This window comes from Ptiloglossa arizonensis, chromosome 11 (genome assembly GCF_051014685.1).
Source record: "Ptiloglossa arizonensis isolate GNS036 chromosome 11, iyPtiAriz1_principal, whole genome shotgun sequence".
NCBI lineage: Eukaryota > Metazoa > Arthropoda > Insecta > Hymenoptera > Colletidae > Ptiloglossa > Ptiloglossa arizonensis.
The window spans coordinates 7,381,415-7,398,689 of record NC_135058.1 but is presented as its reverse complement, the minus strand read 5'-3'; the positions used below and the strand labels follow the sequence as shown (position 1 = coordinate 7,398,689).

General features: G+C 45.1%; 1 protein-coding gene across 1 annotated transcript; it reads left to right on the top strand.

Annotated features, from left to right (window-relative positions):
- The first annotated feature begins 68 nt into the window (after nucleotides 1-68).
- On the top strand, nucleotides 69-8,512 carry LOC143152570 (trypsin-1-like). The gene is made up of 7 exons (XM_076322869.1): nucleotides 69-114; nucleotides 195-247; nucleotides 1,969-2,057; nucleotides 2,130-2,268; nucleotides 2,916-3,032; nucleotides 4,911-5,057; nucleotides 8,357-8,512. The coding sequence occupies exons 1-7, from the start codon at nucleotides 69-71 to the stop codon at nucleotides 8,510-8,512; spliced, it is 747 nt and encodes a 248-aa protein (XP_076178984.1).
- Nucleotides 8,513-17,275: the final 8,763 nt, after the last annotated feature.

Below are 17,275 nucleotides of genomic sequence, written 5' to 3'. Positions count from 1 at the left end.
GTCCCGACCCAGTTCCAGTCCCAATAATTCGACAGGCCGATCGTTATTCCCTGTCAATTTACGTCGAAATGTCTAAGAAAATACTGTTCCTGTTCTGCATCCTCCTCGAGGACGGTAAGTTGGATAATGGTGCACCGTACGGGAATCCAATTTCGCGCGCAATTTCATGCAAATATTCTTCACTCTCTGCACAGTACTCGCATCGGAAAATACCAAGTACGCGAACATCACGGACTATCCGTACCACGTAAGTCGAAATATATTTTTCTGTTCAACAACAACGATCGTCCGGCTTACCTATAACGTTGAGTCACCGGAACGCAGAGCAACGTCTGCTTTTACGTTCAGTTAACTGAGCAGTTTTTTCTTTTATGCTTTTTTTCTTCTCTCATTCCAAGGTCGAAATTCTTTTTATCGCGGAAAGGAGTAAGTTACGATACTTCGGTGAAAGAATTAATTCCATGGGATACATCTTTCGATTGGTAATCAAATAACGATGGTGGCAAATCCGGATAACACACCTTCAAACAGTGAAACGAAAATAACTAGATACGATCACCGGAAGAGACATATTCGATCGAATTCAATGCTTCGTGCTTCCAACAATTAGCAAACTTCTCATATTTTTACAAAGACTTACCAACCGGTGAATAAAATACTAATAATATGTAATTTAAATCTTCTATCGTGCCTAACCGTAAGTGATGCTCAGTTACGTGTAATACGAAAGAATAAAATTATCGATCGAAACGAGTGTGTACGAAAGAAAAGTTTCGTTTCCATCGAAACCGTAGGTAGCTCCGAATTCTTTGAACGACGGTTCATTTGGAAACATGTACACGAATTTATGGACCGACCCGATAGTACCCACAAATTGTTTTTTTTTTTTTTTTCTTTCTTTCTCGAAGTGAACGTAACCGCTCCGAAAGCATCGACACGATCGAGAAACGTTTACAAGTGTCCGGACGTGCGACGCCGTGTAAACTCGGGCGAAACAACGAATTGAAATTAGACTCGTTATCGCGCGGGTCCAGGCGTTCAACTCGCCCGGTGTCTGTAACGCGGGATGGCTCGTATCCCTGATGGAATTGTGTCGAACTCCGAGAGCAAAAATGACCCGAGAGTAAACTTCTTTGCAACACGGACGAAGACTGGAATCCGTGGTTACCTCTGTACCTCGTACCCGATGATTCGATAAAAATGGGAGAGGTAACCGATGGTCGAATTATTCCGGTTCGATCCCCTTCGTTCGCGATGGAAACTAGCGAGTGGACGCCCGAGCATGATGCAGCAACGCCGATATGGACCGCAAGTCCGAGGAGCACAATGGTCCGACTCGTCGATCCAACGGGACGGAACCTCGTTTTTCTCGCTCGTGTATTTTACGATATTGGAAATAGATTACCGTAACCGGATGTCTATCCGTCTCGAAACACACGAGTGCTTTTGTTGTCCACAGATCCGGGTAATAATGTCTTGAACTTGGACCACTGTGACGATACACTTGGACAGTTTCTTTTTCTCTTAAACGAGATGAAAGCGTACATTTCGGGCGCGTGAGCTCCGATAAGCCTTAAAGTTCAGATACTCTAAAGTTAGTGTCCGAATATGACGTAAACCACTACGTATATTTATAGTTTAATAGAAGTATTCGAAACACTTTCTTTATATCTCGTATTCAAAAATCGCAAGGAGTGAACTTTTCGCGATCCTTTCTAAGTTACTTAATCGATAGAGATCTTAGAATCTGACCTAACACGGATCCAACTTACACCGAAAGCTTTCAAAACCGTGTATTATGTTCTCGAGAATCAAATTTCCGAAAAACGAAGTGTCCCACCTGACGAAGAAAAATCTTTGCTACTGGTCCCGGGTAAATCAAACCAAATGGCTCGAATCGAGCCGAATTTAACGCGAAACGTGTTACAAAACTAAATCAATAACATTGCGCGTTTGTTTGTAACGCAGGTGTCCATCGAGACGCAAGGAGAACACGTTTGCAGTGGTGCTTTGGTGCACGAATCGTGGATCATAACCGCGGCATCCTGCGTTTTCGGGCGAGTATTCGAAGTATTCGCGTAGAATTCGCGAACCAAGACAACAAATAACAAAATCGTAATTGTTTACAGCGTGAACCCTTCAACGGTTTCCGTGCGAGTCCGAACCGGCGTGCTCTCGAACGGCGGAGACGAACTGGAAGTGCGCAACGTCGTTGTACACGAGGATTTTGACAAATACGTTCTGCTGAACGACATCGCGTTAATAAAGGTGGGCTCGCTTTTAAAGGGCTAAAAGCACATTTATTCCGGAGCACTTTAATCCAGGCCCTAACCCCGAGAACGAACGTTTGTCACGCGAGTAACAACGCAACCTGGGAATTTTATTAGACTTTTTTTTCGGTTCGATACGCCGCCTCGTGTTACGATACACAATCGTTACGGACAGAAATTCCACCGATAAGCTCGTACGTCTTTCAAAGGGACGTACTAATGGGAAGTAGCATCGAAATATTAATAATTTTGTTATACAAAGGGAACGCGAGCGTTTCCACCGGCGAAAAGAATTTAATAAATGCCGGCCGGTGATGTATCGCCGTTGGATTAAACGTAACCGTGTATCGGTGCGCGACATTCATTTTCCGGATAATTGTAACGCGGGAAACGAACGCGAAACAGAACTTTTTGCGACGATTGTTTCTCGCGTAACAAGCAAAAGCCACCGATACGAAATCTAGTAAAATTCTCAAGACCGTGACGTTCCGGTAACGTGACACTTTTTGCGATCGTTTATTCGGTTTTACGACATTATCACCGATCGATGACGTTCGATTCGCTCGTTGAATTCGCGTTACATCGTGACAATGTTCACCGGAGGAATATAATCGTCTAACGTCGATGCAATTTCTTCGAGTTCAGTTGAAAATACCTGTCCAATTCGGAGAGAAGTTGCTACCTATTGGAATACCCGGAAACGAGGACTACAACCTCGACGATGGAACGATGTGTTTCGTGACAGGCTGGAAATACAACATGGTGAGTGTTGTTTCTAACGTCGTTGATACGGGAAACCCTCGGAGTCGATTTAAATATTCGTAACGATCGTCGACGTTGTTTCAAAAGCGTTCGAGGGACTGCGAACAAATTTTCGGCTCAATTTGTCGTCGCGTGTTCGTCGAATGTTTCCGTGTACATTGAAACGGTAGAATTATAAAGCACACGCGCGAACGCGCATCGTCGAAACGTTTCGCGTATCCGGTGTCGTATCTCGATAAAAAATTATTTCCGAACTGTCCGTTTTATACCGTGCGTTAATTATCTTTCTGTGTCATCGCGCGGTCATTAAAGCCGCAAGCTCGTTCGCTAAATATTCACTTTTATCGCGATATCTGATTCAATTTCGGTACACATACATAGATAATCCTCTATACGGGAAACCGAAAAATAAATTCCCTCGGCTTTTATTGGGGGCAATTTTCAATCGGCGAAAGAGTCGAACGTAAATTCCGCTCGCGTTGAAACCACCCTGCGGAACCGATACGAACGATCTTCGCCAATTTTTTGGTAAACGATCGAACGAAGCGTTAAACACTCGCGCCGATGGACGAACGGTTCGACGAGCGGGACGAAGTTAACGCGTGTTTCCACGAAAGATAAAAGGTTTCGCTTTTCGGAATATCGTTCCGAGTTACTCGAGAAGTCGACACGAAACGCTCGACTCGACTGGACGCGTATTCTATCGGCCGTTCAAGGTCGATTCCTCGATCGAGACCCTCCACCACCTGTCTCGGATCGAGAGACACGAACGACGTACGACTACGAGTGCAGAATGGGAACGATACGCGGAACGAACGATAATAAAACCGTAGAGTGCCGTGTGTTAAGGCGAACGCTTCTCGTTCTCCACCTGTAGACCGTGCAATAAAAAATTTGACCGATGGTCCGCCCGTTCCGGCCAGTTCTCGTAAACTCCTAACCGTACACGATACGGTGAGGTTAACTTCTCGATAACCTTGAGCGACCGACTAAATTTACGTTCAACGAAAGCACGTACGGGAACCAGGTGGCCGAGTACCTCGTTTCAAAATAATACCGTGGCGTCTGACGCGCGACAATCTTCCTTATCTTCGCCCGCTTAACCCTTTCGACGCTCCACGAAAGGTTATCGTCTGGGTGCAACGGGTACACCATTCACAAAACGCGACAACTGAATTTCCACTTACGACACGCGTTTACCGTGCCCTAATCGCTGTTTATTCTCAGTTTCTCATTACAAAAGAGACTCTACTCCGTTAGTTTTCTCCGCGTTTTTTTTTTCAAGTACAGTCGATTCTTTCGAATCTATGCGTCTTCAAATTGAAACTCCTCCAGGGAGAAAAGTCGCGTTCTTTGTTCTTTTACAGTCCTTGCCTACTTCTAGGCAAATACGCGTCTAAGAAGAGAGGCGATATGTCACCAGTCAAAGAGAAACGTACAATATTCCCTTTCGTTCTATCGGAAGCTCGGTGAGTGGAGACAGATGGTCGCATCGCGCCTCTTAGACTTTGACGAATTCGAAAAATCGACAGTAGAACCAAAGTTACGAAGAATTCACCGTAATTCTTTGCATAAGCGATCTCCATGGTGGTATACAGTCGAGTCAGTAAAACAGATATTGCAATTGTAAAGAATAGTGATAAAAAGTAAGTGGATGATCCGATGTATCGGATGATCGATATAGGTCTTTAGCGTGAATATTACATAAATCGGTAAATTCGTACGATGGAGAACGACAAATATACAAAAATACAAAAATACAAGAAACTCTGCAAAAATTGCCTTCGGTCGTTATTAATGCAAAAGTAACCGAATCGATCGAGACTGTAACACAATCTTCGTTGGAAGAATCTCACGTGTGAACGCGACGATTTTCAGGGTGGCTCGATCGAGTCTCAGCTCACGGTGACAGCCGTACCGATCGTGAATCAGGATATCTGCAGCTCGACGATGCCCTGCTACGAGCCGGTGCTCCGGAAAATGCTTTGTGCCGGTAACATGACCCTCGGGGTGGAGACGTGTCAGGTAAGACGAAGACAAGGGTAGGTTGTAAAGGGGGAGAGGGTCGTGGAACGAAGGCCGTGTGCCTTCGCGACCCGCGACAACCCTCCGCGACACCGAAGATCCTGAAGCGTCTGTTAAGGAGATCCCTCGACCTCGTCTCGCGCGTGACGCCACTCGGGGGCCGCACGTGTGTGCACTCCGTGAGGCTGACTCTCGAGCTCGCGTGACACCGTTGCCCGTGAGCTCCGGTGTCAGAAGCAACCGTTTCGAAAACAATGCGCGACTCGACACCCAAAAACGCCCCGCTAATGTATCCGACGTGCGGATAGAGACACGAGCCGCGCGAACGAGAACCCACCGACCCGATCTACCGACAGCTCGACGACCAAGAAGACAGATGGCTGCTCGATGGCTGTTTATCCCGTAACGCGGATACCAAACGATGAAAATTGATCGTTCGAGGGGTGATGTAGCAGCGTTTCACGCCGACTCGAACCGAATCGGAACTAATTGCTCGGTGCCAGGGATTGAATTTAAATCGAAAACCGTCGGTTTCGAGAGCAGCCGGTAGACGCTACGTTAAAGGGATCGAGTTCTACCGACCGGTTTTATCCCGAACCCGAACGGAAAACCAGAACCCTTGAGTTTCGAGAAATCTACTCGTGGACTCGTTGACCAACTTCCACGGATTTCTCGATCGCGTTCGACCCGTGACCCGTATCTTTGCCTCGCAGATGTTGAACTCTTCGTTCGTTTTGCATTCTTCTCTATAATACCGATTCAATGGATACATTCGGTGTTTCCCGAAGAGTTCAACCGTTCTTTCACGCGAGCACCGATACTCGTGCCATTGCTTCCTTTCGTAAATTTGGAGAAAATCGAGAAACGACTTCGCGCCTGTGAAAATTCGGATCAACTAGATTTTAAATCTCGTCGAGTTTCCCTCGTGTTCCGTTACTTTATTTTTCTTGTATTTATTAACGCGCGCTGGTTCGTCGTGGACAATTCGATGCGATTCTACTCGCGAGGAATCGTCTTTGTCTCTTCGCCCTTTGGTAACGCGTTCGCGGCGATAATGAAACGCGTTGAAATTTCGAGCACGGCGGACTCGGGGCGCGCGGGAAAAAGAAGAAAGAAAAAAATGAACGAAACGAATGAATCACTGGGCTCGTTAACTCGACGATACCGATTGTCTTTTGTGCGCATGCGCGAGCTCGCGTTCGCTGACCGTTCGTGGAATTCATCGTTAATTCGACGTCCCCGAAACGCGAGCGCTAATTTCGGTTGTCGATTGCGCTCAACGAGCGAACAATGCAACACGCTCGACTCGAGGATATCGGACCTGGCCTAACGTCGAACGATGTAAATTAACGGATCCCTTTCGGACGAATTTTATCGTCTACCGTCAATCCCCGTGTAACCCGTACTCGAAAACGCCACTCGGACGTACCGGGACAACGCGGCGCGGAAAATTTATACCGACGATAATTAACGCGCGAAACGAACGACAAAACGGTTCCCCGCGGTTTCGATCGAGGTACGGACACTCGTGATTTAAATCCTCCTAATTTCCCCGGAATTGAAACAGAGCCGATCACCGCCACCGTTCAACGCGCGAAAAGCGTTCCGAACGCATCGCGTGCATAGAAACGCAGTTTAAGACCCTACAGTGCGTCCAACGAGTGAAATTTTCGATTGAAAATTTGAGAAACGTATTTATTATTGTTTCGTGCTTCGCGTTCACCTCGTCGAATCGGCGCAAAAAATACATCGCGAAGAATATTAACGCGGACGAAACGGTCGAATTCGATAAAAGTGACTCTCTTTTCCGATAGTTTCTCACCCTAGGGAGACTGTATTTTTGGGAATTTTAACGAAGTCGCGTGGTCCGTCGCAGAGACAGCACGATGCACTCGTGATACCGATATATTCGTCTTCGCGTCGTTTCTGACTCGAACGTCGTGCAAACAGTTCGCCGAGAGACGGCACAAAAGATGCGGCGCGTTATAAGCAACATTTGAATACGGCCGACTGAATAGAAACTGAACATTATTCACCGAGTATAATAGAAAATTGTCACAAAGCGCGGAGATTTCAACACGTTCCATCGTTATAATAATAACAATAAATTCGCCGGGACGATACAAAAAGCGATATTTTTCGGTCGGTTGGTTCTCCGCTGGCAATAGATTTCAATGTTACTTTTCTTTCGTTCTTTTACAATTTCCACCCAGAGAGAATACAATCCCGCGAAAGTTACACGGCCCCGCTCGACTTTCGAGAGCTGATGAACGCGGAGCGGGACCCGGACACGGGCGACGGGTTCGTGCGTTCGATTTTCGAACGCGATCGGAAAATTAAAAGCGGAAAACTAATTGGAACTTTCGGTGGTGTTCTTCGACGATCGCGACACCGTTTCGAAAATAATTGTCAGTTTCCGAAGCGCGAGCGAACACGGGACCGGGTGTTTTTCGATTAAAAAACACGATTTTCGCTCCGTTCGCCGTATCGGTGGGAATGTTTCCTCTTCGAGAAATTAATTCTGAAAAAAAAGGACGATAAAGAGTATTTCCGTTTCAAGCGTCGTTCTTGGCCAACGACTCTTCCCTACCGATAAACGGATTTACGGATATCTGTTTAACTCGTTCTTCTATCACGCGCGAAGTATCGGTGGAAACCGCGCGAGGATCGGGAGTTCTTTTTTCATAGGGAGAGGACGAGAACAAGAAAAACGGTACGTTCGATTTGTTTCGACTTACAGGATTGCAAATTCCACGCGAAAGTGAAAACGCCGTAACTGCATCGTGCAGAGACCGTGTGGTCTTCTTCCACGTTTTCCATAAAACAACGTCGCGCGTTTCGCTCTCGTTAAAATATTCCGTGCCGCGTGGAACGTATACGCTTGAACTTTCCGTTCGAGTCGAGTATTATACAAAATTCACCATAATATGCTTTTCTGACTGGAAACAAATATGTAACCTTGCAAATTAAATTCATCGCGCCGTTGTCCAATGAATCTTCAACTCTACGCCTTTTTCTTACGAATTATATTTTCTTCATTCTTGTAAATATTGCAAGTCGTGCAACAGTTAGTCAGAAACGAAACTATTAATCGCAGGAGCGTAGACACTGTACTTTCCACGGGGCTCGAACGAGAAGTAACCGAACGTCTGTCCGTCGCGAAACGTTTTAATTAGTTCCCGCCTTTTTGGGAACGATCGGTGCATCCTGCACTCCGAGTGCAACGACGCATTAGCAAATCAGCGCGAGAGCGCCGCACGGAGTAATCACTGAAACTGTCAACCCTCGTCTACTTGCAGGGTGATCCAGGTGCTCCGCTGACGGAAGGCCAGACGCTGATTGGTGTTCTATCCTATGGATTAGGGTGTAAAACTATGATACATCCGGGCGTATACACTCGCGTCAGCAGTTACCTAGCGTGGATCTCGGCGAATTCCGGTATCCGCTGTACATGAGACGATATTCGCGGAACTACCTACAATGTCAACGTTAGCAACATTTGCCAGGAACGGGTCGCGCCAAACTAAATCACGCCGGTAGGAACCGAGCCGGGAAGTTTCCCGTGCAACGTTCCTTGTAACTTTATAAATTTCTCGAACGTATAACGGTTTTATGAAAATACACAACGAAGCCAGCAAAGAGAAGTCTCGCTCGCAAATCATTTCCAACGGCATATTGCGGCCCCTGTTTCGTTTTTTCCCGATGCAATTCGCCCTTTATCCTCGGTTCCTTTCCCGCGCGAGCTTGAATTTTCAAAGATTTCCAACCGTTTTCCTTCCTCGACCCATTCACTCTTCTGCGCGTTCCACGTTTCGAGCCGGTGAACCGACTCGCCGGTTTTTCGACCTTCCATTTCGATGTTTGCCAGACGAGATTAATATTACAATTAGAACTGTGATATTTTTCGTTCGATAGGTACAAATACAACGATCCAACATTGCCCGATGTTAAACTCTGAGCAATTCACCGCTGAGAGCGTTCGCGCTGATCTACATTCGTAATCGGTGCTGAATATCGTTGCACGATGGATTGCACATATGGTAATGGAAAGAAAAAAATGTCCAAGATCGATAACTACGTGTTTGACTCGCAGTTAGGACTAAATGGGTCAAGTCGAGTGTACAGAGTATATCCTTTAAGTTCTATCAGTATTTTTCGGGCAATTCCCGTGTTCTACCGGAGAAACGTCATCGGAAATGCACTTGGATATTGGAAATATCTGTCGGTTGTGCACTTGGATATTGAACATTGCCAAAAAATGTTTCTTTCGCGATAAAATGTCCTCGACTATCTTGACTCTTGCTAAAATTATCAACAGATTTCGAAGTATTAAGATATGTGTCGTATGTATCTAAAAGAAAAACTATCGACCAGGAATTTATAAAATTGATCACACGTGTAGAATAGAAAAGTCACAACGTCTTCGGCAAACGTGCTATGGTATTTAAAGTAAATTTCATTACGAAAACAGTTGAAACCAGTTATTTTTACTGGTGAATCGAGTATTCCACGTACAGCTGCGGTACCATCTCGAGAAGTTTCACGATTCTGCCGCGCAAAATGGTGTTAGTTGTCATCGATGTCATCAAACATTCGGTAAACATACTTACCCTGTTCTTGGTTAGATTTCGAATACCTAATTCGAAAAAATAATTTTCCTAATTAACGTTTCCATTGATCGAACTTAAATGTCAAAACTCAAGGTCATCTTAAGGTTATAGTATGTAAGATCGTCGAATAGGTCTCGACGTGGAGAATATTGAAAAAAGTCGAGACGATCTTGACTCTTAACGAATTACCAATACACTTTGAATGTCCGAGCGTGTAGTCGACCGAGAGACTACAAACTTTCGTTGAAAATATTTCTTTCGGGAATTTTAAGAGAGACAATGACCAAACTTAAAAAATACACCCCGTATAAATCGGTAACGATATCGCCAATGTACGGTAATCTCTCGTCAACCGTGGAGCTTACGTTCTTGTAAAGTACCACGGTTGGTGAAAGATTACCGTACCATTGCTGTTCGCTGTCCGAGGATTAAGAGAGGATCAAGTAAATATATTTTGTAATGTGTAATGCGGTCTCCGGAGCGTTACGAAGATAAACGAAAACGATTTCGAGAAACGGTGAAATTCAAAGGAAAGGTGTAGATCGTTCCGGGGAAACGAAGCACCGTTAAACGGAAGTCGATCGAGGCGAGAAATTTTTCGAACGTTTCGCTTTTGACGCCGCAGTGCCCATGGAATCGAGAAAGCGCGCTGAACGTACGACCGGTTTATTTTTTTCTTTTTTTTTACCACGATTCCCGCCAATTTTGCTTTCAGGGTAAAATAAAACCGTCATCGACGAGAAACGAAAGCCAAAAGCTCTTAGAACGAGGACTACGAAGTTAGGACTCGCAGTTTCTTTAATAACGAAGAAATAAATTTAAAGAATGTCGGAGGTATTCCAAGTAGCATTGATGTTACTTTAGTATTTCCGATTAGTTCTCTCGATGCTTTGCCATCTCTGTTGCTACAGTTTCTTCGAACAACAGTTCCCGTTGCACGACCTTTTAACTATTAATTTTTGCAACGACTTCTCGTAACCGAATTACTCGAGCAAAGAGTAATACACCTTGGTCCACACGATCGGTAAATGAAAACGTTCGATCGAGGAAACAATGCGTGGACTTCTTTCGCGGATCCTTCGAGATACCGGTTCATCGGTGAAGGAAGCACGTAGCGAATGTTGGCGATTGTCGGTAAAAATAAATAAGCACGTCAACGGAAACCATTTCGAGGATTACTGTCCCGGTTCGTTTATTCGAGCGATTCCATTAACCCAGAGTCGCGCACGACGCAGACTATCGTTGGACTATAGTGCCATAATGCACACCCAGACGTAGCTAACAATTTTAACCGAGAGAAAGACCGTGAACGACTCCGAGATCGTTTTATTTTTTACACCAATTTCGATGAAACAATGACGAATTACCTTCCAAGTGACATACTTTCGCGAAAACCTTTCCACGATCTCTGTCGAATTTAAAAGTTACGAATCGAAGCTCCACATCGATCATCGATCGGGTTAATTAACAATTCGGTTTCTCTCGCGGACGCAAACTCGTGCAACGTTGTAAATAATTTCCAGTCGGTTCCGCGGCCGATTTTTCGTCAGAAAACTAACACGTTGTATTTTTGCCAGCGAAACGCTCAGGCTAGGTATCCGTTACCTTCGATGAGAAACAACTTGCTCAATTATGGGGACCACTTGTTACGTTTGCACATCAAGACCCACGCCGCGAGCGACTCGTTTATCGATCTGCCTACTTTGCCGCGTTTAAATAAACGAGCAACGCTGAAAACCCAGCCCTGTCGCGCGCTGACATTTATTCCGCTCCAAAGCGTAACGATAATGTCGAGCCTTATTAACGATCGCGCCGGTTCTAAAACATTAAAACGGAATTCCCCGACGAAACAGAGGTAAACGCTTCCCGGAGCGGCGTACGCAACAATCGATCCAATTACGACGCGGTGGAAGTTACGAAAAAAAAAAGAAGGAAAAAAAAAACAACACGGAACGATATTTATCATCGCGCATTGACCATTCTCGCGGACGTTCGCGGTGTGTTCTCCGAGAGACCCGAGTGTTCGTTATCGAATTCCTCGGTGATCTCGAAAACTTGAGATTTCCCGTAGATGAAATTCAATTCGCAGAACTCGAAGGAATTCGTTAATTCCGTGTTAATTTCGACGAATTTCCCGATCAACTCGAAGACGCAGAAACTCGAGATTTCCCGCGGATGAAATTCAATTCGCAGAACTCGAAGGAATTCGTGAATTCCGCGTTAATTTCGACGAATTTCCCGACCAATTCGATAAAGCGAAAACTGAAGATTTTCCGCGGATAAAATTAAATTTGCAGGACTTGAAGAAATTCGCGGAAAATTCGTTCTTGGCGCGATACGTTCAAGGTGTTTAAGTGAGAAATGCCTCGAATGTGTAGAATTCGTTTAATTCGATACAACGGGAGAATCAGGTCTCGTCTATTGTAACAGCTTTAATCGTAGAAATACTGTATCACGTGAAGTCGAAAATGATCCAAGGAGCGCACCGAGGTTAAAAAATACAGTGTCCAAGTATACGTGGGGGGTTAACAGCGATAATAGGGTTGTGGCGCGAAAGAAACGATCGTACGAAATTCCTTCGAAGAAGATGGCCGCGAAGTGGAATGATCGTTCGAAAAAATGTCGGTGTTTCGTCCAGTAACGTTTCGTTCTCGTGTTCGAGGTGCACGCGAAACGCTCACAAACCGGTCTTCTCTGTAATCCAACTTCGAAAAGCCGTCACGCGCGAATAAACGCCTGGGAAAGACGGTTGAGCGCAACCGAAACCCCAGGACACTATTCCGATTAGCGTACTGTCCTGCACCAACGGTCCACCGCTGTCACCCTGCGGAGAAAAGATACAACTATGTCAGTTGCGTGTCGAAAACATTTTCATTAATTCGTAATCGCGAGAAATATTAAATAGATCCACGAATCTAGTCGTACGTTCGCGATCTTATTGAATCCGTAACCACGAATCAGTAGTTCTCGAAGGTACTCGAGAAGAAATTCTTTAATTGTTGCGTACGTAAATATTCAATGGTATAAAATCGAGTAAAATCGAGCACGGTGTTCTTTACAACGCGATCGAGTATTTCAGTTTACACGATTAAGTACAGTCTACGATCGTCATCGTTTATTCTCGTTCTACGACCCTAAAATCGAATCGCCTACCGCACTCGTTAAAAGTCTCCCAGCGGAGCCGATTTTGCGACCTTTATCGAGGAGTTCCGCGTAGTTTCTCGGAGACTTCGTGTCCGTGTTTTAAAATATAAAAGCGATACGTCGACCCTTGTGCTCCGACGGGTTAAAATATTGTATCGCCTTTTAATAATAAATATTCGGAAGGTAACGGTGAAACCGTGGAACACGATGATATCGAACGAAAAAAAGCGGGAGAAGTATCGTCGAATTACACCGAGCCGACGAATACGGTGGAGCAACAAATAATTGGACTGTAACGGGTTAACGACGCTCTTTCGCGACAAGATATTTGCCATATATCCAACGAAAATCGATACAGCTGGCCGCCGTTTATTATCCTTTTCTTCCGTTGTACGGGGAGAGGAGGGTATCGTTGCTGGTAACGCTCGGCAATTCTCACGTTGTTGCAAAAATCGAAGAACGAGTGTACGAAAGCGAGGACGGTGGACGAAGCTCTTTTCTGTTTAACGATCTCGAGACTCTGCAATGTCGATTTTCTAATATCCTACACCTGTAAAACAATGCTCGACCGCTACAGTTTGCGATAACTTTTACTCGTTTCTTTTCTCTGGTATATACACCGAAGATTCTAGAGTCAGAAGAGTATATCTTTCAACGCGATGCTCTGAAAAAGATACTAATACGGTCGGAAAAAATAAATCGCTCCGATTCGTGCATTCTGACTCTGTCGAGAGGCTACAAGAAACTCGTGAAAATTCAATAGAAGTATGAAAATCGAGAAGAAAAGCGTACACGGTCTTCGTTATTGACGAACCAAAGAATTCCCTTCTCGCATAAATACGTTTACATTCTCCCGACTCAAGTTTCGCCATTCCGAAGATCATATGAAGATCACGATTACCCGCAACACCTTACCAACGAAAACGTACAGTTCCATAATAAAAAGACCTAGACGATCTTGAAATGGCCGTGAAAATTCCATCCGGAGCCATTTCTCGCAATCGTCGACGAATGTTCGCGAACGATAAAAGAAAATATCACCGAACATTCTTGGGAAGATCCCGACAATCAAAATCGGGTAAACGCAATTACCGTACGATCCGATCTATACTCCTCTCCGAAAGAAAACGCGGAACAACGCGTTACACTGAGGAATGAAAAATTCACGATCGTTTACCCGTGACCTCGTTAAAAGTGCGCACAGGACGCGGAGAGCCCGTAAAACTCTACGATTAAAAAGATATTAGTTCCGTGGAAACCGATCCAGGTTTGGTTCGCGCGTGTCCGCGCGTGCTCGCCGCTTCTAAACGACAATTAATGGTAGCAATTACCTGACACGCATCCTTGCCGCCGACGTTTACGTAACCGGCGCAAATCATCCTCGGTGTGATGTCGCGACTCTCGTACAACTCGGAACAGTTCGCGTTCGATACGAGGGGCACCTCCACTTTGCGCAACCGATCGGTCGACGGGCCCCGGCTCCTCAAAACGCCCCAACCTGTGACCAACGCCTTCGTACCGGGGGCGTAACGATCGTCGATCGGTGCCAACGAGATCGGTCTCACACCGACACCGTACACGAGCGGCTTCTCCAACTGAAAATCGTAATTGGTTTGAACGTTGCCAAACGTACAGGCTGTAGATCGCGGAATTGATCGTGAAACGGTAATTGAATTCTTCGGCTTTATTCGAGAAGTGGGCGTGGACGCGAGCACCGGGGCCAGACGCGTGTCCCGTTAATAAATAAACTTCATCGATCGTGGCCAGTCGGTTTTACTACGGGACCAGGCGCGGTTTTTTCGTTACGACGCGATTTTTCGAGCGTTCCCCGATTCCCACCAGCCCCGCTTTATTTCTTTGTTATTTACTCGACTGACCGTGGCCGGAAATGCACCGCGCGCGATATTGTCGGCGCAATATCGGAGATCGTATATTTTCTTTGCGATTTTATAAATACACCGCGGTTGTCCACGGTCTCGGATAGAGTACCGGCGCATCGCGTAAAAGACGATTGGAACTTGGAAAGGGAGAATTTTTCAGCGCGAAATATATATATATATATATGTATATGTGTACGTATACGAAATCCGGTATAAAGTAAATCGAGAAAGCCAAACGCAGAATTTTTATTCGATTCGCGGCTCTGCTTTCGCGGCGAGTTTGAAAACACTCCCGGTATATCATTTTTTCTAAAGGTATACTTCACGCGCGCAAGCGCAAACGCAAACGTTTCCAATTTCTCCGTAATGCACAAGGGGTACGCGTCTTCGACGTTTTTCGTTAAATTGACGACGAGCACTGTCCGCGTATTTTTCAAACGTTTTCTCGCGAATATGGAGCCTCTAGGAGAGCAAAAATTCGATTTCCTAGTCGGTTTCGAAATCCAGGTATCCGAGCGTGCCTCACCGAAGCACTTCTTCCTCGCAAATGGCATTATGGTCGATCGATAATGTACACGAACTTCAATGCGAAACATGGAAAGCCACTCACCCGAATTAAAGCGATGTCGTAATCGGCATTCCTTGGATCGTACATCTCGTGGCTAATGATCTGCTTGGCGACCACGACGGTGCCTCGCTTCGTGAGATCGGAAGTGCCGGCCTTTATCGAAACGAAGCGAGCGAAGTCGCTGGAAGAAAAAAAGAGAAAAAAACAAAATGGAAGAACGTCAACGTGCGCGTCACAGTGGAGAACGAAAGGATGGACGTATGCGATGTCGAGCGGTTGGATTAGCGATTCTAATTTCGATTTTCGATATATTCCAAAAAGGAAGCTTCTTCACTTCGAAATTGCGATCGACGTTTTCAAACGTGTTTACTCGATTGTTCGTTGGTTCTTGTTTGAAAGAAAAAAATCGTTTCCATTCCGTTCGAGATTTGTATCGCATTACCGAGCGTAGACGTCCCGAGGAAATGCTCTTATAATGCCGAACAAACGTTTCAACGTGTTCCTAGAAATGGTAGCGAAGCGAAGTGAAATATTTGACCTCCGAACGACTACAATTCTGCTCTCTATTATAAACCCGCGATACGTATTGTCGGAAGCTCGAGAGATCCAGCCTGCAGGTTACCACGAGACGAGAGGAATGTTTCTCGAGTTTACACGCGGTTTGCTCTTCAATATACTTTGTCGGTTCTGCGTTAAAGAGCCTATATTCAACGCGCACCAAAATGTTGGCGCTCTTCGTAGGCATTGTACAGTGATTTGCTTCGTCAAGGTGGGCTGAACAATTCTGACCAACGAGACTCGTAATAGCTTTCGGTACGCGTCTCTCGAGCTTTCGAGAATACGTACGACTCGTGACTGAAATAATCGAGGACAAATTCCTCGAATACGCTACGTATCACCTTCCATACCAGTCGAGTATGTTTCTCACATCTTGCTGTGCTTCTCCCACCGAATGTACACTGTGTTTCTTAATACGAGAGACGTCTCGAGAATACGTATAGATCGTGGAAGAAGTACTCGAGGACAAATTCTACACACATTTCGAATGTATATACTGTGGAAGAAACATTCCAGATGAAATCTCGTACACTTCTTAACGTTAAGTGTATACTTGCTCGGTTGTTGTTCAAATTTTCCATTCGAGCTGGAACTGGTCGCTTTGAACACTGTTCCCTTAAAGGTTCAGCGAGAAGAACGTCGATAGAACGATAAAAGATTGTACGACACGGGAACAAGAGTACGTGGTCATTTTTGAACCCGTTTTGCAAGAGTAGCCATTGTGCATTACCAACCACCGAGACAAGAGACACGATAACTCGATAGTTTACCAAAGATCGATCGGTTAACGTTCTTACGGTTCGGTACTTTCGATGTATGAAATGAAAAAAGGAAAAAAATACTTTGCATCGAGCATCGAAATCCATAACGGTTATCGATGCAGATTTATCGAAAGAGTTTGCGTACCTCTGGACACAATGCGCGGCCGTGACGATCCATTCCTCGCTAATGATAGCGCCACCGCATACGTGACGATTGTTAAACCGGAGGGACACCTACAAATTTCAACGACGTATCAATTTTACGGGTATCAGGCCCGAGAACCGTGAAATTCGCAATATTTTATCGGAAAATCGCGGCAATCCCGCGTAACACCGGTCCGTATTTTTTCAGGTTGGTCGATAAAGTCATTTTCGAAAAGCAAACGGATTATCGTTACCCGAATCGCGACGAGAAATTATTTCCACGGGATAAACCGCGTAACTTGCTCGTTCTAATTACTTTCAGTATCAACGGAACGATTTGAATTTCTCTTGTCCTGTATCGCGTTGTACGCAAGAGTAATCGGTGACACTTTTTGTACCTTGAATAGAATAAATATTAGAATTGTAAATAAATCGATTCTAATTTCCTATTTCGTCGAACCTCGACGAATCGATCTTAACACACGTGAGCTTAATTTTTTACAATTGATTGCAAAGTACGGTTAAGAATATTCTTTTTACTTACATATGTATT